The sequence below is a fragment of the Myiozetetes cayanensis genome, unplaced genomic scaffold (assembly GCF_022539395.1).
Source record: "Myiozetetes cayanensis isolate MyiCay16 unplaced genomic scaffold, myiCay2020 scf5-8, whole genome shotgun sequence".
Classification (NCBI taxonomy): domain Eukaryota; kingdom Metazoa; phylum Chordata; class Aves; order Passeriformes; family Tyrannidae; genus Myiozetetes; species Myiozetetes cayanensis.
The window spans coordinates 81,625,577-81,651,853 of NW_026087742.1; the positions used below are offsets into that span (position 1 = coordinate 81,625,577).

General features: G+C 38.7%; 1 protein-coding gene across 3 annotated transcripts in view; it reads right to left on the reverse strand.

Moving 5' to 3' along the window:
- Positions 1–16,044, reverse strand: part of NALF1 (NALCN channel auxiliary factor 1) — a 466,207-nt gene extending 450,163 nt beyond the window's left edge. For all 3 annotated transcript variants that reach the window (XR_007630892.1, XM_050332193.1, XM_050332194.1), the window contains exon 1: positions 15,229–16,044. Coding sequence is in view for 2 of the 3 variants with exons in the window: in XM_050332193.1 (XP_050188150.1) it covers positions 15,229–16,044 (816 nt within the window). In the remaining variant the exon portion in view is untranslated. The remainder of the gene's footprint in view (positions 1–15,228) is intronic.
- Between the last annotated feature and the right edge of the window lie 10,233 nt (positions 16,045–26,277).

The following is a 26,277-nucleotide window of genomic DNA, read 5'->3' on the forward strand; positions in this document are numbered from 1 at the left end:
GCTTAAGGAGGGGAAAAGAGAAAAGGCTAGGTAGTGGTAAACAATAAAGCAAAAAGAATAGCTATATCCTACAAAGTATTTTAAATTGTCATCTTTACCACTGGTGGGCATGAATTGGAAATGTATTTAGTACAACCCTGGCAGCATCAAACCAAAATGTGCTGTGCAACAATGTCCCTTAGTGTGTTTAAGTACATGTGAAGCTGTGCCTATGAGAAACTGCTAAACAGCAAAAGCTTAATGTACAAGGATTTGATACATGCACGCTTTTTACCAAGAATCATAGGTAACGTCTACATCATAATGTGTCAGAGCTGTAGGAAACACTTGTATTACAGCAGATGTACAGACATTTTCATTTATATGGGCAATACACAAAATCCTTCTCTGTCATGTAAGAAACTGCATTTAAATGCCTTTATCAGTCAGTAGCCATTAATATACCCTGAAAACTGTATGTGCAAGGGGTATAGAAGAAACATATCCCTCTTCTGGTATTTCAGTATATTTAAAATTATATTTTCCTGATTTTGATTCCTGCTTTAGCTATATCCCTTCGATGTAATTCACGTAAATGTAATCATATTCTTCTACCCTTCTTCATTTCAATCCAAGAATTTGCCACTAAACATCAGAAAAACAAAAATCCTACAGGAACTACACAAAAAAGGTCCATAAGAACTATAGGAACACAGATCCTAACTTAATTATTACAAAGAACCAACAGAACTAATTCATGAAACATAGAAAGAACTAGACTTTGATGAAAAATAAAAGTTAGAGAAAAATTAGATTTTGAACACCATTCTAAGTACCACTGAAAATGAAATTATCTCTAACAATTTATCTCTAACAGTAAAATATCCCTTCATGTATGAAATTATACTAATAGAAAAGAATACAGAAAAGTATCTTGTTGAGTTATAAGCATGATAAATTGACTACTGCCTAATATGAATTAGGAAGAAACTTTGCAAACTAACAAACAATTTTCTGGTCTGTTGTAGCACTCATTTTACCTCCTGATCTGATTCCCAGAGGTAGGACAAGACACTAAGTAGATCACTGAGCAGCACAGTATGTCAGTTCTTATACCCTGCTTACAAAAACATGCTCTCTTCAGTTTTCAGATTCTTCACAGTATCGGCTCCTTCAGGCTTCAGGATAAAGCAATCTGAGTATAATCTGAGACACATCCAATTGAAGGCTTATATGAATACATTGTCTATCTACTCTTAAGATGACCTAACTTACACATCTGCAGTTTTGGCTGTCTGCCACTCTGACTGTTTTTCCTGCTGGTAGGACAATGTTTCTGCTGCTTGGTCTCCCTTGCAGTTCCTGGTCAGCTCAGTAGCATCTGGTGGTGCAGAAAGTGCTGATCACCTGGCAGCAGTTATGTTTCAATTAATCACACACACTGATACTATTTCAGCAAATTATTTCTTTATCCATTTTTGCTAGGCTAATGTATCACTTTTCTTGTCTCTTTTTATTCCTACTCAGGTTTAAAGTTGGGGAAAAGGTAAGAAAACTTCCTGGTGTACCAAAGGCTAAAAGCATTAAACCCCACAGATCTTCAGGAATACTGTTACGATTGGAATACAACATCTCGAAAAACTGATTTTCTTCCTAGAAGTGCATTAAATTTACTTAAAAACAACTCACAACATGGTATCAATTCTCAGGGTTCAAAAGCAATGACTACCTGCAATAAAAAGTACCTAAATCATAAAAATTGGAAAGGTAGTAGTTCCCCATACAAACAGTAAATATTCTATCAGCATGTCAATATTCTTCCAATCTCATATTTTCTAGAGAACTAAACAGCACTTTCTAATCATTCAAGGAGAAAAGCTTTACTCTGTGAAGAAAAATAATATCAATCCATACTATAGAGAAAATTTTGTCCTCTATGCTGAAAAAATCCAAAGAAAATTAAGTCTGCACAGGTATAAAGAAATTGAAATAATTAAAAAAGAAAATCAGTTGCTTATGTTTTCCTGCATATCTGTTTGACAGTTTAGTGGTACCGGAAATTTAGATTGAACTCTCTTTTTTCTTCTATCAGGAAACAAGAAAATAAGTTACAAGATAAAAATACTGAGGCAAGTATTTTTTTAAGACAGATCAGACTTCTTTCACTGCTGCTGATTTCCCTCACATAAAGTTTTCATTTTCATGATTGTTTAGATATTTTTGCACCGTTCTGAATCCAAAAACTCCAGAGTTGCCATAAAGAGGCACTTACAGACAGTTCCATTCAGCCTTATGTCCATCCATGTGTTGGGAAGGTGCTGTGAATTTCACAGGGACAGAAGCAGCCCCAAGAGCCCAAAATGCAGCAGAGCTGCAGTGGTTCTGCTGCACAGAGGCTTGGCAGCTGCAGGGAAGGCATAGAGGAAAAATCTGCATCACCTCCATAGGCATGCCAGCAGAAGATAAAAAAAAATAAAAATAAATTTTAAAAAAAAGTTAAAAAGGATAATAGATTATCACTAATGCCATGATTCTATACAGCCAGGTGCAGCGAATCATTTCAGAGACTTGGCTCAGGGTCTTGAGGTTGAGCTACAGTCCTGAAGAAACTGCTGAGGTACTCTGGGAATTATCTCCAGTTTGAATTTCAGTCTCTTTAACTATACCTATGTGAATATTAACAAGGAGTGTGGCTCTGTAGAAACACTCTGTAAACTGAAACAGTACTGAGATCCTGGCACCCACATAGTGTGTGTTTCATCAGTTTTACTTCGGGCTAGCCCTAGTTCTATTAGACTGCATGTCCCTTACTGCCTACAACTCAATTTAGGAGCACTTCTGGGGCACCCATTTCCCTTTGCTTTCAACAGAAAGCAATCCAGTTTGTGTGGTGAATCAAGATGCAGTAAGAGTGGCAGTGGGAGTGAGTGGGAGGTTTGTTTCAAAAGCACACCCCTGACCCGAACTGAAATGCTAATGGAGACACAGCCTGAGGGCAGCTGCCTGTACACAGTGCAAGCACTTGAGATTTGTGAGCTTCCCGACTGTGCACAGATTCTGTAAGAAATAAATAGTTTCTTTTTAACTCTATTAAGATGCGAAGTGAAGAACAGAATTTGAAGCAGGACCAGCCCTTTGAGCCACATAACAGGTGCACCTCATGGTGCGGGGGGGAAGGGGGGGAACAAACAAAAAAAAAGGCAATAAAAAACCCACTAAAGAATTTCAGGTCTTTGGCTTCTCTTTCGAACATATCATAAAATCATAAAACCATTTCAAACATCCTTCTAATCGTATATACTTTGTCCTGTACCCAGGATTACAATTTTAGAGGAATACTGAAAAAAACCCCTTATTGATATTCATAGCTATCTTATTCCTCCCTATGAGCTACTGATCTTCCCTGTCAGTAATGATTGCAATGATTTTGGTAAAAATATAAGATTTAAATACTTCCTCTGGGCTGCAAAACATCTCCTCCTCCTGCAGATCTAAACAGCTATAAAAGGAGAAAAAGGTCTCTTCCATCCGAAATATTGCCTGTCTTCAAATCAGGCCTATATAAAAACCTTACTGTTTTTTCAGCAATTAAAAATTACAAAGGAAACTACAGAAAAATATATAATATATATATATTCTCTAAATAATAATACCAATAAAATATAAAAAATAAATATTTGGGAAGTCACTGTAATTCATGCTTATATATTACACAAGCTAGCATTATTCTGCCTCTTAAAATATTTCATAAAAAAATATAAAAATCCCATTATACAACAGTAATAAGAACCTGATCTACCTGAGCTACCTGATCTAGCATTCAAAATATCCTAGTCTTAAAAATACCCAGACATAAACAAATAATAAACTTCATAGTGATGAGCAAACAAAGAAGAAGAAATAAAAATAATCAAAAATATTCCTCTTAAGAAAACAGAACATTAAGGTAACTTCCTCCATAATCTGTTAATACTAGATAACAGAGACACATGGAGTTTTAGGTGGTTTTGTACCAACCAGTGATCCAAATTTCAGTCTAAACTTACAAAGCATCTCTACAAATGAGTTGCAAAGACCAGTGTAAGACAGGGTTAGTGTGTATCCTGGCTATGACATCCTGGCAGCTGATGCTTATGTGGAGCTTTTCTGAAGTATTGATGAAAGAAAGAAAACACCTTAAGTAATTTACATTTCCAGATCAGTCAGAAAAAAAACAAATCAGTGACTGAAAAATTAAAAGACCACTTAGAAACAATTGTGACATTTTCCTGTACTTCCTACGCTACTTTTTAATTTTGCATAATCCATAACATTTCAGCTTTCCAAAGGACTCTACTTCAGGACTGTCCTAGCCTATCCAGGATGCTTGATCTGATTTCAATAATATCCTTGTCTCACCTCCTGTAAGACATATACAGATATATAGATATCTATATATATACACACACATATATGTGTACAATACCTGTAATTTTTATTTCAGATGAGTCATTGTTGAAATTTCTGCCCTTTTTACGCGTGTTGAAATGTACCACAGAGCAAACTTACATTACCTGATCAATTCTTCATCTTATGCTTAAAGTTTAACTGTATTTATGCCAACATAAATACAGAGTGTCTTTACAGCAATAAAAGCAGCTTCTCTGGATTTAAACTAGCAATACTACTGATCAACATCTCTCCTTTTAACCCTCTGGATGACGTACACTCTTGGATGGAAAAGGCAAATTAATTCTCCTTTGTTTTCTTCAAGATTTTCACCTCCCTGGATAGCTGAACAAGTTAAGCTTATAATATTTTTCTACAGTACTACCTAAAAAGTCAAAAGAATAAGAGAATACAATCAAGACGATGTACAACAACAAAGAAAAGGGAAAAAATCATTAATCTAACAACAATAACAAATTAGTAATGTTAGTCAAAGACAAGGAAAACAACATTTAAAGGACTCTACATATTGCTTTTTGTATCAAGGTTTGTAAAACAAATCAGTCTGAGTCAAATCTGTCCCTCTGAATTCATACGTTTGAGTTTTAAAGCATATCATGTGCCTCCCTTCTCTCAAAACAGTATTAAGTAAAGCCATTGATTTCAATGGAGTTAGTTCTGGTTTTTGTCACTGTAGGTTACTGACTAAAGAAAATTGGTCTACATTTACAAATGAAAATAAAACAATCTTTTAATTTCATATCTATCATTATAGAGATTGGCTTGCAATACATTTACTTGAGTCACGTCCCAGGAATCAATCTCAGTACCTAGATTTTGAAAAACTGTTGTTGCAGTAATGATTTAATTTCGTTAATATAGTGAGGTTGCAAAAAAATGCATATTTATAAGATTTAAATAGAGACAAAAGAAATCCTGATGCACTTCTAACTGAATTGGGATATAAAACAGCAAGCCTCATTTCCTGAACTCCTGTGCCACACTATATCTTGTTAGCTAAACTCAGCTTATAATAGAGGTCAATGCTCCAAGGACTGTTATATGAGAAAGCATAAATGAAAACATGTAAAACTACAAAAATTAATTCTGTTTTTAATATAATTTGGGTAATATTTCAAATGTACCTTGTTCAGAAACTCCTTCATAATACCAGTCCAAGTTCTGTCAGGTTCTCTGCAGAAATATTACATCAAGATTTTAACTCTACAGCAGAACAGGACTGAAAATGAACAGCTCTCATCTCTGAATGCATGAAGAATTTTAAAAGCCATCCCACAGGACCTTGACTATGTTTTTTACTTTCTTCCTTTTTTTAAGTGCAGAACACCTCAAGGCAGTGGAATCTATTCCCCATATATTCCTCAGCCCTGGCCCTGCTCCAGGCAGAGCCTGTATGTTCCTGGCAGGCAGCGAGTGCCAGGACATCCCCATGCACAGGTTACTGGGAGCTTCCCATACTTGTTCCCTTCTGCATAAAAAATTTCTTCTAAACAAAACTGCCCAGTCTCTCATTAAAGCACTGTACCACAGTGTTAACAGCTTGGACACAGAGTGAAAGGAAAAACATGAAAGGATGGGTTTATACCTTAAGAGGCATAAAATTTGAAATATCCAAAAATAGATGCATGTGGGATATTTTAATAAATAATAAAAAGGCCAGTAAATGAGACTCTGACAACATAGATCTTTCTGCACTGATTCCCAATAAAAACAAATAATATTTTCATTTGTTATTTTTTTATTGTTCTTCTACAATCTGTGTTTTACTTTAAGGAATATCTGTTTTTTTAATCCAGTGTGCACATATACAAATACAAACATTTGTCTCAACAGAGATCTTTTTAGTGCCTTTGAAAATATAACTTTATAGTGATAAAGATACCTTTCTAAATAATGAAGTTATACTAATAAAAAAATTGTATTTTCTTGACTCATGAGCACAACAAATCAACTAATATGAGTTAAGAATATAATTTTCACACTAGAAAAAGCAGTTCTGTCTGCGTACTGTTCCTCATGAAGAATAAGCATGCATGAATAAATTTTTATATTTATCATCTTGCATTTAGCTGTCTATTGCTACACACTCTAAGATATCTCTAAGATATGTAATTACCTTAATATAGATTTTAAAGTATTTAAGAGTTGCTCAAGTTCTTCCTTTAAATCCAAGTATTTATCTAAATGAATACACCTCATACAAAATTCATTTTTCTGAGAATAACCTCGTGAGTGTAACTCCTCAAACACAGAGAGCAAGCTAGCCAATATAGAGCAATGATCAGTAAACCATCAATCAGCCAACTCTGGAAACTGTCTTATTCTCCTCAAAGAATTAATAAAATGAGAACAATATTTTCTCTAAATATCTCATCTTTTTCCTATCCCTTTAATAAAGAATGCCCTCTGGTTCTGAATTGCTAATATCTTTAAAATGTAATAAAGATACTTCATTATGATGTTTTACAGAGATTAAGTCTGTTGACAGGCCCAAGACACCATTTACATAAGTTTTCAGGCAAATTGAAGGCAACATCTCATCTAACATGCAGAGGATCAACAAGAATTAAAAATGCATTTTAAAAGTGCTCTAGATATCATACTTTCTCCATGGAAAATGTCTCCTAAATACTGCAATATAGAACACATTCTAAAATGCAAACATAATACAACTTTTTTCCTTTTTAAAATTTGAGAATGGATATATTTGAAAATATAATGACTTAAGTAATTAAATTACCTAAATTGTAACATAAAAAAAAAAAACAAACAAAAAAAAACACATAAAAATGTCAATGTCATATCCCAACAATGAAAAGTTGGAGGTTTTGGTTTTGGGGATTTTTTTTGTAATTGCTCAGCTACCATTTCCCTTTAATTTCACTGAAGTAATTTGAAACATCCAAAATGAGTTCCAATATGCAGCAGAATTTCTAAAAATCTAGACCCAAATATGCTGTTTGTTGGTAACTTCAGATCATCTTCATTACTGTTCTTAATCACAAAGTTTTCTTCTAAAGGTGAACTCTCTGAATGAACTCTCAAGAACAACGTATATGAAAGGTGAACATTCCCATGAGGTTCTCCAATACCCTTCAAAGGACCAAAATACCCACATATAACTGCTGAAGTTTTTCACTTTGGCATTTAGCATCACCATTCGTCCCAACAATTGCTTTGCATTCAACCAGTGCTTCAAAGGATCATACCAGGTTCTTCATAACAGCTTTAGGACAGTGTTATTTCAAACACAGGTTTTGACAACGCCCATCAGTTTGGATGAAAGAGATGAGATGATGGGTGGGAGAATATTAAGTGTTGATCTACTTCCCTTCAGAGCCTCATGTCCTATTCTTTTTGTCATTATGGACTGGGAGTCCATTAGATACAGCTCTTCAGTGTGCATGTCCTAAAGGAGCAATTTGCATGTTTCATATATCTACCCTGTTTGCAAACAAGGTCAGGCCACAAATCCAAAAATAAATTTGGTCTTTATTCTTTTAACACATCTTCAAATTAATTAAATCTCTCTAGGAACCAGAACATATCTCCAGTGCCTCACTACATTTGTATTCATCCAACTGATTGATGCTTTAAAGTAAATCAAGCTCACACACATTCTCACTTAGAGATGTTTGCTCTACAGTTCTGACAAGAGAAAAGTACAGTGAAAAATACATAGAAAAGTACAGTATGGTTATTGTAGTAAAGTGGTATAAATGTCTGTGTGCTTCTTGAGATAGAGAGTTTGGGTAGTCTTAGGAGTTCCCTCTGATTTGGACTAAGGGAAGCAAATTAAATGTATAGGAATTCTCACATACATAAACACCTCCAACACAAAAAAAATCCATCCTCCTTGTACACAGAGAAGTGAGGATAAGAGAAACAATCTGTAGCAGATCTACCTGCAAAAATGTCTATTAAGAACACGACCTACAATTGTTACTGTCTTGTTTCTTAACAGAAATAAAAACTGGAGGAGCCGTATGTAGAAACTCTTGGTGTCCCCTCTCTTAAAAAAAAAGAAAAAAAAAGTCATAAAAATACAGTTATGTCATACAAGACACTTTCCTATTCTCACCCCTAAAAATAGATTGCATAGCTCACACATTCTTCAGCAACAGAATAGTGAAAGAGACTTGTGATTTCACTAGGTTGGTGTGGCACAGAACAAGTAGTGGGATTTTACAAACTTTCTCACAGTTAAATTTTGCATATTAACATAATTTCCTCCAAACTTAATTTTTCTACCAAAATCCCTTTTTTAGGATTCATCTAATATGACTTTTGAGGTCAACAGTGTGTGGAGGTGTTTGTATTTGAGATAAAATGACAGTATGTCCTCTTCAGAGAAAATGGACAGAAAATAGATCCTTTTAGGGCATAATCCACCTGACCTATTTTAGATGTCCACTTTATTGTGAACTGACTCAGACTCTAAAATTGCTTATGTATCTCCACTGACTACAAAGAGAGTCTGAGCTTTTATTTTTTGTGTAGATGTCCATGATGGATATCTACTTTTTTTTTCTTTTCATCACATGGATTATTTTATTTTTCTATCTTCTAGGACATTATGACTGATACTTACCAAAAGTAATATTTAGGAATACAGCTTCTAAGTTACTTTCTCCCTTTTAGGCAATTCACAGATCTAAATACATTATGGATCTTAGTGCAAGACTGAAGTGATAAATTACTAAGTATAGACCAAATGATTTTTAGGCAGGATAAGTGATAGAACTATAATTTGCATTTTGATTACTTTTCCTAGAAGAACATGAAATGAAGAAGCATGATTGTCACAGTCTCTGCAAGGTGAATGTGAAGCATACTGCTTGATGTAAAGAGAACAAGTGAACAAAGTAAAATTCAGGGCAGAGCCATGACATCCTTAGCTATGTGACATTAACACCATAAAACATTTAATGGTGGCTGCTGAGCTAGGGTGGAATCCACTTCAGCTACTCCGTGCCAGCCATCAGCAGTGACGTACCCACTGACATTATGAATGGGATGAGTATCTAGATGATCAACTAGATGCTAACTTTCAGAAAGTTAAGTTGGATAGAACTTGGAAAGAACACCCGGGGGAATTTTAGGAGTAAAGAGATCTGATTCTGATCCAGCAGAGCAGTTAAGCAATTGAATGACGACAAACATATTGCTGAATCAGGATTTTAGGCCAAAATACAAGTCCATTTGCACATAGTCAGTGTCACTTCCTTTATTATACCAGTGCACTATTGCAAGAAGAGTTATACTAAATTCATCCACATATTTGTCTTGAATTAGTTTTGAAAAATAATTCAACTTCTACTTCTTTAAAAAATCAGCTGACCAAACAAAATCAAAAACCATCAAGTTATGTGAACATCAACTTATACAATCACATTAGTTTCACAGTATTTTAAACCAACATTTTGAAAAGTGTAAATATTTAAGTATTATTTATGTTTATATAATTTATATAATTTATAAATTTTAATTTACATATTTTATAGTATTTAAATACTGTTTATTTCTTTAAACACTTAAGCTTGTTTAAATACAGCATAGTAATCATTTTTAGAAGAGCTTTAAAATAAAGATTTAAATTTCAACATATTCTGAAAAGGTCTTAGTTCAGTAATTAATGTTTTTTTCCTTTTTATACTAGAGTATCAGTGCAGATCTTCAACGTTTAATTTGTAAGAGTTTCTTCTGATTAGCTTAGGTATCACTCTTGCATATAACAAATATGTGATTAAGACGTGACACTGAAATATCTAACTTTGTGGCAGATGCTGGTCTATGTGACCTTTTGTAACAGAAGGGTTCTTTTATCATTTCAGCTTTTGGTTTTGTACTTCTCATCTGCTCTTTTCTGCCAGCTTAGCTGAGAGTTTAATTCAAAACCTAATTAGACTACATATGCTGTTTAGGAAAAAGTTCTTGGAAAAGTAATGATTCACATAAGCTTTGATATTTGCAGATAACATCTAAAAAGAAATGTGATTTTAATTGTTTTAAAGAATTTTCAATCATCCTCTTACTCAAATAAAAGTGGTTGAACGTGGTTCTTTGATCAAAAGAAAATTCTTCAGTAACAGAAATGTCAACTCTATATTCCTATCAACTACATCATCTATGTTTAATGATGAAACCCTTTCTTGATAGGCATGCTTTTCAACTAAGAAGTATTATAACCCAGCTATAATAACTATAATAACTATAGCTATCTATAACTCAGTATCATATATATATCATATCATATACATACCAGTATCATAAACCTCAAATCAGAAGTTATCAAATTATTTTTAATTTCTGAAAAACAAGAATCTGTGTGTACATGTTAAACACCTAGGATGCCAGCCAAAGTTTGCTTTTTAACAATGTTGATATAAAGAGTTGGTATTTTTTTATTTTTCTCTTTAAATATTCTAGGAGGGAAACTGAATTATATTGATATTATTTTAACTATAATGCATTACCTGGATTATACATTTCAATATTTTAATTAGCACTAGGGAAGGCCACATTTTAAACACTCTCAACTTTCACTAGGTTAAAGAAACCTGCATCAAAAAATGATGATTAGTGTCATGATCAAACATTAATAAATACATTTGCCAAGAAAGCCCTGGCCTCTGATACTTATCACAAAGATGTAAGTTCTACCTCTAAAAAAATAAAATAAAAAAAAATTGAAACCTTAGCATTTTTACGTCCTACTTAGTCATTTGACCCAGTTCTTAATCAGAAGTAGCCAGAATTTTCTTTTATTCCACAGAGCGATTGCCTGCTGCCTTAAGAATAAGAACTTGAGTATTTCCCCTGATAGAAGGCTGACAAGTCTTAATGAGGAACTGTGTCTTCCGACATCAAGTCAATACAGTTTCTGTTAATTGTCTGAATACAGTACTGTGTCACACTGCATATAAAAATGATATTCTGGAAACCAAGAAATTATAGATGTTGCCAAGGCAAATCCCTGTAAATATAACCACAAATTTATAATACGCAAAAGCAAACTTTCATACATATTTTTTAAAAATCTAAATTAAAGACAGAAAAACAGAAATGTAGATCCAGACTTTCAGTTACTCCATTACTTTAGTGATTCAATAAAGCTACAGTAATTTATTGTGCCATATAGTTAAATATGTAATACATTCAAATATTCTTCTTATATTTACTGTCTAGCCATTACTGTTGTGTGACTATCTTAACAAGGAAACAATATAGAGAGACATCAGACTTTAGGGATGGCTTCTAAGAAATAAACTGAAGATGCATTTATATTGAGACAACACTGATATTCCAAACTTCTGAACAACACAAAAAGTCTACTGACATCCTAATAATATGAAATGAATATGCATATTCATTGATACTATCAAAAAAGTCCATTTCCAAATGTTCTAAATGTGCAAAATTCTCAGCATTTTCTACAAATTTTCAAAAACTCTAATGCCATTCAATAACAAGTTTAACAGTAAGACATTAATTACAAGACAGCACTCGTTAAAAAAAAAAGAAAAAAAAAAAAAGAAAAAAAAAGACCGAGTATACTTATATATAGAAACCAAAACTCACCACATAGAATAGCTAAATGTGAACTGATAAGTCAAACAACTCCTGCCTGCAAACTTCTGCAGACTTCTGCAGTACCAAGCAATTAATTTAAAATATTCTTCAGAGATCAGGAAACAAGTAGTAGAACAAAGAATATTTTGAAAGTAACATTCATTTTCTTCTGGTTTCAGATAAATGAATAAAGATAAAACTGAGGTATAGACTCGTGCATCAAAGGCAATTTTGAGATGTACTATTTGTTACCACCAACAGTACTTTCAGGAAAAGCATAACTTGATGGACTGAGAAATCCCCCATGATTTTCACACTTTGCTGTGAGAACTGTGTCAAGGATGGGGAATGGTGCTGGGGAGAGATGGTGAAGAAGAAAGTAACACCCAATTACAAGTTTTGGGTTGAGTCTTATTCAGTGTAAATTGTACTGATTTTTATCGACTGTAATTGGTCAACCGGATGAAAAGCTTTTTTTCCTATGAATGAAGCCACCCTCCCAGAATGCTAAAGATGTCTTAAATATAAATATACTATTTAAAAAGCCTTTCATTGCATTAAGCCAAGGCTTACATACATGATTATTGAATAAAGGCAGTATTCTCAGCATTTTGTTTAAAAGAAAAAGCAGTTCACCACACAAAACATGACAAAAACCAAAAGTGTGTATCTAAGCCACATAGCTGTCAAGTTATTTTATGTTCTGATTCTTAAGCTAAGAATTATCTAAATATCCAACACTTGAAAAAAAAATGCTTACTTACACTGATTTATTTCCTTATTGAGTCTTATAAATGAATATATAAAACACCAGAAAGCCCAGCAAAACATCGCAATAGTCACTGAGTATTTGAGTTTCAAGTTTCACCTCTACACTCTTCAGAGTAGCCCATGCACAAGCACATCAATACACACGGCTATCAGATAGCTGGACGGGCCATCCGCTTCGTTCTCTCAGCCACCGGCACGGATCAAAAGGCTCCAGAGGGACCCAGAAGCACCAAGTCAGGGCGCGGGGACAGAGAGAGGCTTCTCCCCTCCTGACCACGGGCTGTGTGTGTTGCCTTGCAGCACCTTGGACAGCGGTCTCCCGGCCCACCGCTCAGCGTAGCATAGCCCAGCCCAGCCCAGTTCAGCCCAGCCCAGCCCAGCCCAGCCCAACTCAGCCCAGCCCCTCGCCGGAGGGTTCATCCCCTGGGCTCCGCGCCTCCCTGGCTAGGCACCTGCACTGCGCACCAGATTCCCTGGAAAGAGGGAAAACCCACTAAGTCACACCCTTGATTGGGGTTTTCTTCCTTTCCCCTGCTGGAATATCTTTCATTTTCAACACAGACTGGTCGGCCAAATTCTCAAAACATAGAGCAATATCATCTGGCACTCAGAACTGGAGAAATGTAGGTCGTTGGCACTGTGTTTGTCTAGCTCATTTAAGTTTCACGCAATCATCTTAATGTCAACAACTTTTTCCCCATCATTAGACAAATATTTCTTCTCATTGGGTGTCTGAAGGGAAATATTTATACAGTATACATTTGTTGTTCTGTTAATTTTCAACATCTTTTACACTACAATATTCTGTAGAGCAACTGCACACTTTGCAGTAAAGTTCAGCCAAACTAAACTGTGACACAAAAAATCACTTTAAGCAAGTAGATGTGGATCATTTGGCAGCACGGAATAGTAGGTCAATTTCTACTTAAAGAACTACTGAAATGGTGAAGATGTCCTTACAGCAGTAGACATCTATTTACATTTGACACCCTTTTTTACTTATCCAATTCACTCTGGAAATAAAATGGGGTTACATTTTCAGTAACTGAGTACATAGCATATATACAGTGAGTGTGTACATGCACAGTTTGCAACCTAGAAACAGTGGAGTCAACATTACTAATGAATTTACTTTATTCTTGTCAGGTTTAACAAGAACAAATAAATATAGCAACTTTCCTACTTTATCCAATTAGATAATGGGCTATTTCAGCTCCTACAGGGACTGTGAATTGATTTTTGTGGCAAAGATGTGCAAATTACACTAACTTATTGGTGAATGGGATTCTTAAAGCATGGACTATTACTATGGAATGATTTGAGAAGGCCCTGCTGAAGTTACAAAGTGCAGAGGTACTCTAGGCCTCCTGTTCAGAGCAGTGATTCGTGTGTAGTGTTGTGTTTCACTGCTAAAGCAGAATTTGGTTCAGACTGCTTAGTGTAGAGCTACAGTAGTTGAGATAATCCAGTTCAGGGCAGAAACCATTCACCTCAACAAGTACTGAAACGGGGAAAGAAGAATGCAGTTAGCTATTTTAGATGCTCAGGACAACACTTTTTTCTGCCCTGTCTTGAGAGATAGGCCAACTAATCTTGTGCAAAAGTAGAGAGAAGGTAACAACTACAAGAGACAAAGTAGGACCCTCTGCCTTCTAGCACAGGAAAAGAAAAACCTCTGGATCTCTCTGAGCCGTCACCAGTGGCACCAAAGAAAATAGCTGCGTCTTATCAAAACGTTGTTACCATGACTTCCCAACCGAGGCCCACCGCGCTGCCCGTTGACAGACACCCTCATCCTCCAGCTTTTCCCAGGTCCGCAGATTTTGGCAGAGCGCCTGGAGGTACCGTCCCGCTCCCCGCTCCCGAGGCGGCCCGGCGCCGCGCCGCTTCGCCGCCGCAGGGCACCGCCGTCCCCGGGACCAAGAGCCCGTCGGAACCCAGCCGGAGCCTCCGGCGTGTGCCCCTGGCCGCCGCGGGGGCACGGAACGCCAGTCCTGGGGAGCACCGGGGACACCCACAGCCCCGAGGGCCGGGCAGCACCGTCGGGCAGCCCCGGCTTCTACCGCCGCTCCGAGCCCCGCTCATTGTCATGCAGCCCCTGTCGCTGCCTGCCGCCAAGCCGCATCCGAGCCCGCTGGAAGCCGGCAGCCGAGCCGGAGCCAATCGCATATTCATGAGGAGGGGGAAATCCAGCACTACGCTCCCAGAGGACCGAGGATCACTTCTTTCTGCTTTTTCCCAAGCTTCCCCCTCTCTCTTCCTCCCTTTCAACAACGCGCTAACGGGGGCATCCCGGTCCGTACACCCCACAGCTCCGCCCGCACCGTACGAACCGCGGCCGCCGGCGCCAGGGACAGAGACCGAAGCAGGCACAACAGGGACCACGGCAGCCACAACAGCCGAGGGAGGCACGCCAGCCCGCCAGCCAGGGACAGGAAACACAGCAGGGACTCCTACCTTACAATCCTCAGGACACGATTTCACCGAGTACTCATCCGACTGTAAATATTTCTGGAGCATAACCTCAAACTCTTCGTATTTCTCCTGAGCGTGCTGGTCGTAGCGCTGGTAAGCCTGGACGCACTGGCTGCAGGAGCCTTCCCCCCTCAGCACCACATCCAGACTGCAGTTCAAAGTGTCCGGATTGGACAACCCGGCGAACAACTCCCAAAGTGTGTAGGAATTACAAAAGGAAAGGTAAAAATCCGTCAGGTCCCAGCCGGGCGCCGGGCTCTGCCCCGCGCCCGGCGGTCGCCCCGACCCCCCCCGCGGCCGGCACACCGCCTCCGCGTCCCCCACGCTGAAGCACTGCCCGGACGAGGAGCCCGGGGGGGGACACGTCTCCAGGGGCCTGGTGGTGGAGTTCCCTAGGAAAGCAGCTTTGCCGTGCCGGGGCTCGGTGCCGTTGGTGCGGCTGCCGCGGCTGCCGCCGCCGCTGCTGCCGGGGAGGGCGGGAGGGAGGGCGAGGGGGGCGAGGAGCCGGGGCGCGGGGGGCGCCGGCTCCCCCATGCCCGCCAGCAGCTCCGGCTCCGCGGGCTCCGGCTTCTCGGGCGGCGGCTGCTCCTTCTCTCCGGTTCCCGTGAATTTGGCCTCGGCGCAGAACCACAAGTGATCAGAGAGCAGGACCGTGAAAAACAAGAGCGATGCCAGGGACAGTCGCCATTTCTGAGCCCTCTCTGAATCCGTGAAGGGTTTCTCGTTCTCCCGGGGTGCGAACCAGATTTTTAAGCCGTCATCATACTGCCGACTACACATCCAAGCACCCCTGGTCATATTTTGGGAACGCACAGCCCTGGCCGACTCCACCGTGAGGGCTCCTTTGCCAGTGTCACCACAATATGCATTGACTTAAAAGATTGGGGGGATTTTCTTGCTTGCCTTCCCTTCTCTCGCTCGCTCTTTCGCTCTCTCCCTCTTCCACTCTCCCCCCTCTCTCTTTCTCCCTCTTCTTTCTTTCTTCCTTCTTTTTTTCCCTCTGAGATAATGTTGTTTTTCGCCGGTGGCTCTGCCTTGGTCTCACCACACGAAGCAGCCCCAGTCCATCCAACGCTGAGTGCCGTGGAGAAGATAAGAGCAATAACGCAGAGAGAGGAGGAAGGGAGAGGAGATGGTGGTGGTAGTGGTGATAGTTGGTGGTGGCGGGGCTGCGCGACTGGTCCTTTGCCCCTCTCACCCAGGCATGGTCAGATCGCAGCTCCCCATCTCCCTCCTGAGAAAAGCCCACTGCCCCCGGACAACCTCATGCCGCGTCCCCCGCTGCCGACGGACGGCTCCGGGAGGGCTCCTCGCCTCCTCTTCCTCTCTGCCGCCGCCGCTGCTCCTCTTCCTCCAGCCCAGAGCCGCGGCACAGATGCCTGCACCGCTGTCTTAGTCTCCTCTTTCTTCTCTCCCCCTTCGCTCTAACTGGAGAGACGCTGCTGCAAGGCTCCCGGAGCGCTGCTGAGGATGCTGAGGAGGAGGAGGAGGAAGAGGAAGAGGAGGAGGAGGCTGCCGGGGCCGCCGCCGCTGCTGGTGACAATGGGCTGCGGCTGCCGCCGCTGCTGCCGCCGGGCGCGGTGTCCCCGGGCGCACGGGGCGGAACTGCCTGGCTGGGGGCCCCCGATGGGCACAGGCATCTTGGGCCCCTGGGCTAAGTTGCCGCCATCTTCGTCCTGGAGAAACACTTTTTTGGGGGGAGCTCTGCCTTTTGCGTCATCTCCTCCCGCGCCGAGATCTCTCTATCCTGGCGCATTGGCAGCAGCAGCCACTCTGCCTCCTCTTGCCTGAGGAGGAGGAGGAGGAGGAGGTGGGAGAGGCATTGGGGACCACATGGCCCCTCCAAAGGGCTTCATCGGTGCAACTCCTTCTACTCATCTCACCGAAGGAACTGCTTGGTACCACTCTCCACCCCTCTCTCCTTCCGTTTGTGGCCATGGAACAAACACCATGTCCATGCAGGATGGTGGCTGGAGAGGTCTGTTGCCGTGTCTGTCCTTGTCATAGCAAATCACAAATGGGATATGAAACTCCGGGCTCTGCATCCTGGCCGGTTCTGGACACACAGTAAAATGCCTGATCACAGCTGTCTGTCTTCCAGTCAGCAAGCTGGAAAGGAAAATGACGATAAACCCCAAGCTGTTCCCCCAAGAGAAGCTTTGCAGAACCCTGGTCCAGCACATGAGCTGGATAAATACTACCAGTCTGTGTGTGTCCCAGTTTAGATGTCAATACCTGGAGAGAAAGACAGAGAGGTCAGGCTTAGCTCTCCTGCTAGGGTTTGATGAACCGCTGATGATCTCCACTTGTACCCACAGCAGAGATCAACCACCTTGTGTCCTTTGTCTGTCCTGAGGAACTGTTAATGGTCCTTGAACAACGTGTAAAATGCATCCCACAAGGTGGCTTATCACATTTTTTGGTCAAAAAAAGATTTTTTTTCTTAAAAAACATGACCATATATAAACTGATATAGCTTGGTGATGGTTGTCAAATTCAGTTTTGAAAGGTGTAGTGGAAAGATATCTAAAACTAAACCGTACCAGAGGAGAACAAAACCTGTACTGCTTCTGACTACAGCTGAGGGGTGAGCTTACGAAGGAATGTACTGGAATTTCTGTCACTTTGAGCAATAAATCAAGGTTAGATGTCTTTCAGAAGGAGACAGTATACCTCTAACAGAAGATGTAGATCCAAGGGAGGAATTTCAGAGAGAGGTTCTATGCCCTGTATTTATGCTGGGGATCGAAGTACATCATCGTAATGATCTCATCTGACCTTAAAAGATCTTTGAGTCAAATATTATACTGAGCAGGAGTTATCTGTTGATTTTATTTTGATAGGCTATTTAAAGACACAGAAATAAGTGCTAATATTATAAGGAAAGGTCTACAGTACTCAAATCAGAATGCATCTTTGCAATTCTTAGTCACACCATCTGCTAATGGTACATTATTAATTTTGGTCTTGGAACTTTGATTGCAATGATTTGACACACTGGGCCCCATACTGAATCTGCATTTTTTTAATGCTTTCTGTTCCAGGACAATACTGTGAGCTTTTAAAAGGAAATTAGAACAACTTGACATATCTAAAATGTAATGTCATTTATTTAATTGCCTTTTGCTAGTTTGATTATGCATTTTGTGGTAGAATAAAGGGACTGCAACAAAGAATCAGGACCAAAAAAAAAAACCAAAAACAACAAACAAAAACACCAAACCAAAAACTGCTGGGATAAGCAACAGGTTCCTGATAGCATGTTTGAGATTTTCAAAATGTGCTCTATTATGATATGTGGCAGTGGCTGCATAACTATTCTGTTTTTGACAGCCCAACTTGGGGTGAAGAGAATTGCTGTTGGAGTCTGCACCTGGCAAACAGGGTTAATTTATGCAATTTTTTTTTTAATATTGTTTCCCTTTTGTCCTGTTGAGAAAATGATAGAATAATTGGCAATTTTGCAGTGCACAAAAAAATGAGAAAAGTTCTTTATCTTCATAGTGGAAGTTCAGGAGTTGAAAATGAAAACATGCTGGTATTCAGATCTCACCCAAAACTTAATACAAAAATTAATTCCTAAGTCTGTGTTCCTCTGTTTACACTTGTCTAAGATCAAAACACATACAGTCAATCTGCTAGGATTGTTTAGATACACTTGGCTTCTCAAAAATAATCCATTTTCATGTCATGTAATATTTTCACACACTTCCCAACTTTTGCCTGGAAAAACAGTGAGAGTTCTTTTTTGACACCCAGCAATAAACTGTAATAAGACATTCAGTATTTTTGAAATGTATGCATCCTTGCTTTTCCAGCGGCAGTTTTCTGTAACAAAGAACATGTCACACAGAACTATTGTTTTGCCTGTTGTGTTTCCCCCAAAGCCCCATTCCCTCTCCACCTAGCATGGTGAATAACTTGCAATGTTAGCTGCAGTAGCTGGTTCCTGATGGATATGAACAGATGCAGTTCAGTTCTCTGGTGCCCCTTAGTGTTAGGTCTTGGAGCTCAAGGGAAAAAATAAGGCTATAAAATAATATCTGAAAATCAAGAAGCTGCATGCGGTGGAGGAAAGAATCTGAAGTATATGCTGTAGCTACTTTCTCTCAAAGTCCCTTCAACATTTTTTTAATCACAAATCTGATGTAAATAATAGACTTTTATTTAAAATACTTAACGAATTATATGAATGTGAAGAAAAGGGAAAAACTCCCTCAAAAATACCATTACAAAAGTATGTACACATATTCATCCTTCTTCCTAAATAACTCTAGTGGTACAAAATACTCGCTTCGCTTTGAAATTTCACTTTTTACTGAGAATATTTATTACTCTTGTTCCAAAGCTTGGCAAGTGTGAGGAACTCATGGAAATCTATCTCTCTAGATGGTGGAGTCACCAGATGTTTCACAGACGGATCTCCTTAAAGTAATGTAGTTCAGTGTCAGCTCTGCTGTACTGTGCTTTAATCAATACAATCAGAGCTGATGTTCTGTAATTGTTGGACTCATAATATGTAAGATAGCTGATTTATCAAGCAGTGAGGACAAAGTCCAATAGAATGAGCATGCACAAACTCAAGATACTTGGAGCTATTGTTTCACCTCCATACCATGTGTTTTCTTTGTGGAAATACTTTAGCTTAACAAGCAGAAATATTTGATATAACATTTTAGTGGTAATAAACCTGTCTGAACAGAAGGCTTTGCTGTTTCAAAGTAAATGTTCCCAAATTTCTGCCTAATATCATGCATACAGTAATTTCCTGCATTACTCTCTTGCATTACTTTGATTGTTGATTGCAAAATTGTAATATCTAAAGAGCTGTATGTAGGTCTTTCAGAAGATTGTAACTGGTTTGAGAGTCACATCTTGTCTTTGTAATGTATATTCTTTGTACAAGAAAAAACTTACTTCGTAATTGCTAAGCATAATTTCTTTTTGAAAAAAAAAACAAGTTATTTTTAAAAGAGTAGATTTCATTTTAATTTTGGGTTGACTGGTTCTACTGACAGTAGCAATTGTTGCAACAATTGCTAACAGAAATACTCAGTTAAACCCTTGCACTGGAGGCTCATCCAGCCCTTTTAATACCAAGGTAGCATTATCAGACCCTTTACTAGTTCCTCTTAATAATTTTTTAACAATTTGTATTTTAACAATTTTAAGCAATTTGTATTCTATAGGAATATCTATACGGTCTTCATAGGCAAAATGATATGTCAAGTATGTGGTTTAGCCTCCTCAGAATTGTATAGTTTTTGTTTTATTTTGACTTCTTACAACAAAGTTTTGATATTATATTGCTCATTACTTGGGAAGGAAGTCAGAGGTTTAATTATCTGAACATATTTGATAAGAATAATATCCATGATGGTGGTAAGGCACAAAGAAGTTAAGAGCACTGTAGAATTCATTTTATTTCTCATCACATCACATTGCTTATGTTTTAGATTCCTATTCAGTATTTTTCGGAAAGCTGAATTACTGTGAGAAAGCTTCAGGCATCTGGGCCTGCCTGCACCAAAGCAATGGGAAATTTATGTTAATGTTATCAGGCACAGAAGCTCCTAATCCCTGTTCGAACAGCACTAATTCAGATTTTAAGATTCATGCATACTCCTTTATTCCCGCTTTCCACATTACCTTCAATTTTGACCCTTTGTCTTGATTTTTTTCATGTTTTCTTACCAAGTTAGAGGATTAACCATCACCCTGTAAGTTATAAAAGTTTGTCAGACTGAATTTTAAAAGGCTGTGCAGTACAAAGTTCAAAGATACTGATGTTGTTGATTGAATTATCTTGCAGATGTTTGCTCGGTATCCTATGAGACTTCTTGTTAGAGAATGAGAACATAGTTTTGTTGACATTGTCAGCCATGGAACAATGACTGGATAACATAGGCAGTCCAATAATGTGTCTCCAAAAATTGTAGGTAATCTTGATCATGACATCTTTATATAATGAGAGCTCAGTCATAATATTACATCCAGCTGAATATATTTGGGCATGAGCTGAAATGAACTGAGGCTATTCTTCATTAACTGAAGCCATCAGAAAAGTGAAATATAACTTTTGCACATGACTGCAGCAGGAAAAAGATAATATAAATGTCTTGCACAAATTAGACTATGTCTGTTAGAATAAGGTCTGATCTACAGCATGCTGAGATCAGGGGAAAGATTGCAGTGGGTTTTTAACCAGGTTTGTAGAAAGGAGATAGACAGAAGAATAAAGATTCCCCCCATAAGGCGATGGGAGAAAAGGGATTGAAAGCACCACCCAAAAGGTAGATTACAGATTTTAAAATGTTGTGGATTTTTTTTCCCTAGTTTCCCTCTCTGGCTAATTGTAAAAATTTCATGTTTTCTAATAAATGTTATAGCCTGATTATGTGGTTAAGTTTTTACAGACATCAAAGACACCTTTTTTATCTTTTCTGCTTGGTTGTCTTATAGGTACCCTAGCCCTTCCTTGTGTCAAAATTCACCTCATAGGAAGAAGAAAATACCTGATTTTTCTCAGAAAAACTCTAGTAATATTTTTTTTAAAATATGTGTACATTATTTTAAAAGTCTTAGGTTTTACTTGATCAATCAAATAGTTTTCATTTGCTCTCTTTCAGTTTCACTGAAAGAAAAAAAAAAGTACTTTCAGAGATAACCTCACTGTTTCATTCATAGTCTGGTTTCCTGTTGAAGCATGTTACTGTAGAATGTTTTTTTATCAGTTTGAGTTACAGTGTTTACATTAGGCAGGGTTTTCTGTGGTGCACTGATATGATATTGCTATTCCAGAATTCTCACTAAGTTGTTTGTAGCTCTGTGTTTAGCCATGTCTGTGGCCTGAAGAATGAAAGAAAAAAGAACTAATTTAGAAGTAATGCATGCTACCAAGTAAATTTCTCCCTGCTTTCACCCCACACTTTATTCCCCACTCCTGGGAAATATGCCATCCTAGAAAACTCTTTTCAGACTAACCATATGAAAGTCTGGTAATATCTTTGGTAATACGTTTCAAGTACTCCTGGCTGCAGAGTAAATTTTAAATACATGGTAGTGTGAGCATGCCAGAGACACACACACATATGGGGGTTTCTTCTTTTGACCAGAAAAAATATCCTACTGCTGAAACATAATTATGTATGAATTTGATATAGAGCTTGGTTGAGTAATTATCATTGTAACATATATATATATATATATCCTAAAAAAATATGTAAACCATTTTCAGCACTTTTCATCTCATCTAGCCTTAGCTATGTAGACTTAAGCACCCAGTCAAAGTTTTTCCTTTCATCGTCTTACTAATAAAAAGATACAGCTACCTCCAGAGCACAGCTTATTCCATCCTTAAATAGGTTTCTAAGACAAGCAGTCTTGTATGGCAAGTCATCTTCTGTCCTCTTTTTACACTGATTGTGGAAGAAATCTCCCTGATTAACTTTAAATTAATACTTATCTAAGCTAGTTTTGGCTGAGATAGAGCTAATTTTCTTCAGAATAGCTGGTACACGGCTATGTTTTGAATTTGTGTTGGAAACAGTGGTGATAACACAGTAATGTTTTTGTTATTACTGGGCAGTGCTTCCACAACATCAAGGCCTCTCACCCCACTCCACCAGCAAGCAGTTTGGGGGTGCACAAGGAGCTGGGAGGGGACACAGCTGGGACAGCTGACTCCAGCTGATTAAAGGAGTATCCCAGACCATATGGTATGGTGTCATGCGCAGCCTATAAAGCTGAGCAAAGAAGAAGGAAGGGGGAATCGTTCAGAGTGATAATGTTTGTCTTCCCAAGTTACCATTACACCTGATGGAGACTAGTTTTCCTGGGGATGGCTGAACACCTGCCTACCCATGGGAAGTGATGATTGAATTCCTTGTTTTGCTTTGCTTGCATGTGTGGCTTTTGCTTTCCCTATTAAACTGTCTTTATCTCAACCCATGAGTTTTCTGACTTTTACCCTCCCAGTTCTCTTTGTTATCTCACTAGAGGGGAGTGAGCAAGCAACTGTGTGGGGCTGAGTTACTGGCTGGGGTTTAAATATGATATTATTGCATCTAGCTTACAATATCTAAAAGATAAGCAATCATTTTAAATTAACCAGCCAAATTCCTGGCCTTGTCTTTGTGTCCTACAAAAGATTCTCACTGAGAAAAAGGCTGCAGATGAGTCTTGAAGTACATATGTGAGACTTTTTTATCTTTCCTTTCATACCATATTTTGTTGTTTACTAGTAAAGCAGACATGAATGAACCATACATTGACAGTCGTTATTTTTTGAGCCCGGTCAGATCCTTTTCCGTCAAATTGTAATATCCTTCCTGCTGCCAAGTGGTTGCGATGCCATCTGCCAGCAAGGGAAAGAGAGGGTGGGTTTTTTCTCTCTGCCTTCCAGGGTTATTCCTGTGAAGAAGGCATGTGACTCAAGTTGTAGGATGACTCAAGCTCTTATGGTCTTTTTGGAGTCATCCCACAATCAATTTAATGTGTCTGACCTGAAGGCAAATGTCTCCTTTTGTCTGCAACGTTACCAACAATTTTATAAACTTTGGCTTCCGTTTCATATGCCTTGCGAGAGATTCAGAGAACTGAGTGCAGGCTGAAAGCAAAGAGCTCCTGAGAGTTTATTCTATTTCCACTCTTTAGATGGATCATGATTCTGGCAAAGTATACATTCCCTCTTCCTCAGTATCTCTATTTATAAACAGGGGAGGCTGGGAGAATTGGGTAATGCTTGCAAAGTGCTGTTTTAAATAGTAGAAATAATGAATTTTCCTCTTGATGGGCTACTATAGGTCAACACAATGTGTTGTTTCTTATCTCATTTAGCTCTTAAGGACTGAATGTTTGTTATTGTTTCAAAGAGCTTGCTCTCCCTTTCTGAGTGGCATACATATCTTTGTGTGTTTCTACAAAAAAGATCCCATTCAGATCAGTCTCAGTCTTTGAGCAGATGAACAGTGTTACTCTTCTAATTTTCTGGTACCATATATTACTCGATATTTGGTGATATGTTACATTTTCGTTACACTGAATTGCTTGAAAAGGGGACTTTATTTGCATGGGTTTTTTCTTGTTGGGGGAAGACAGAGAAAGGAAATGTAATTATACTGGGAACTTTAATCTCCTAATAGTTTCACTGGGTCTTAGATTTAACTCTTAAATTCTGTTGAAATTCATTTTTCCTCTCTTTCCTTTTATCTTGCTCTCTTTTTTTTTTGCTTCTGAAGACAGCCCCTGATGGCTGGTTGTGGCTGTCTATCACTCACTTCTCCCATAACACCAAAGCAAATACTGCTTCCAGCCTGTTACCTTGCATATTCTGAGCCTTGCAAGGGATAGGCAGACAGATTTTGCCTCCAAGTACTACCATTATAGTTATAATTTTCCTGAAACCATACACAGGGCTGGCCCAGGGCCAGTGGAAGTGGACTGTATGTTGCTGAGGTGACTGCATGCTCTCAGAGTTCACAGACCATCATTTTATAAAGTGTTGGCTAGCTCTGCTGCATAAAGGCTGCATGAAACAATAAAACACTACAGAAGGGCAAAGATCTTCAGCTGCTTTCTGGTATTCCTATGAAAAATAGTGCAATTTCACTGTTATTACTTTTTTTAGAACATTTCATAATTACTTGTAGTAAGCAACTTCTTGAAATCCTGAATTATAGATCCCTTTTAGTAAACAAAAATGCAAAAATGTAGTGGGACTCACAACTATGTGTTAGATACCTAAGTTAACACTGACAAAAAGGGAATTCAATAAAGTAAGATAGCTAATCTCTAAAGTCCTTCCTTTGGTCAGTGTAGAGAGATGGGATGCTTTGCAGGGAATAATTTTAATTAGACCCTTCTCTACATCACCCTGTAGGAGAACCTCTGTTTCTCCTCTCTGTCCATCAAGCCTCAGGAAGGAGCTGGTTTAGTTTGGCACCTAAAGTGAGGCCTAAGACTGCTCTGCAGAGTCTCTGATGTGTAGGGCACATAAATTGTGAAGGTGTAATAAGTGGTTGATAGACGTAGGATCAGGAGGGGTGAGAGTGTTATGACAGTAAATACACAGTTAATGAATAACCAGTGGGGAGATCACGACTCATATCAACATTACCGAAACTTGGAGACACACTTTTGAAATGGAAAACCACTGTTTTTCTTTTTCCTTTTTTTTTTTTTTGAAATAAATATTTCTAGCTGCCTTATTTGTTGGCTACTCTAAAAGCCACCCTCTTTCTTCTCAGTCTGGACTTTCTGCAGTGACTAGTTGATGCTTTGACCTACAGGTTTTAAGTTTACCACTAGAGTGAATATAATCCTCTCCTAGGGTATTTCAAAAGCAAAGCCGGCATAGCTACGTTAAGAAGTGGCACAAAGAATGGGCAAGAAAAGTGAAGAATTTATTTTCTTTATAGATACAGTGACATGGAGAACTCCATGTCATATGGAGAAATTCCATTCAGAAATGTGGAGTTAGGACTTGAAAATTTCATAATTCTTGATAGTCTTCTGACAGAAATTTGACTTCTTAATTGCAATTTATCTACCCATTGGATGATGAAGATACAGATGAATAAATGATGGAATATTTTTAATATTAGGCATTTCAAAAATCTTCATAAGATGTTAAAAGTTAATGGATGTTTAGACAGTATGTCTCCCCCTGCCCTGGGAGAGGTACTGGACATCCCCACCTGAACCTCAGCATAAATAATCTTGGGGTTTTGGGACTTCTGGGACCACTTGCCAGATCCAGAGGAGGACCAGAACTACAATAGGACTGCGACTGCCACTCCCAACAAGACTGCAATCATCTCTTCAACAGAACTGCCACCATCACCTGGACTAACAGTATTTTCTTTCCTTTTGTTTTGTATCCAGGGGGCCAACGTTATGCTCAGCATGGGGGCTGACGCACACCGTTCTCTTCTTGTCCCAGGGTAATGGGGTTATATATCTGTCTTTGTGGGTTAAGGCCAGTTTTTCTCTGTATCATTGTTTATTTATTGTAATCCTTTTTAGTAAATT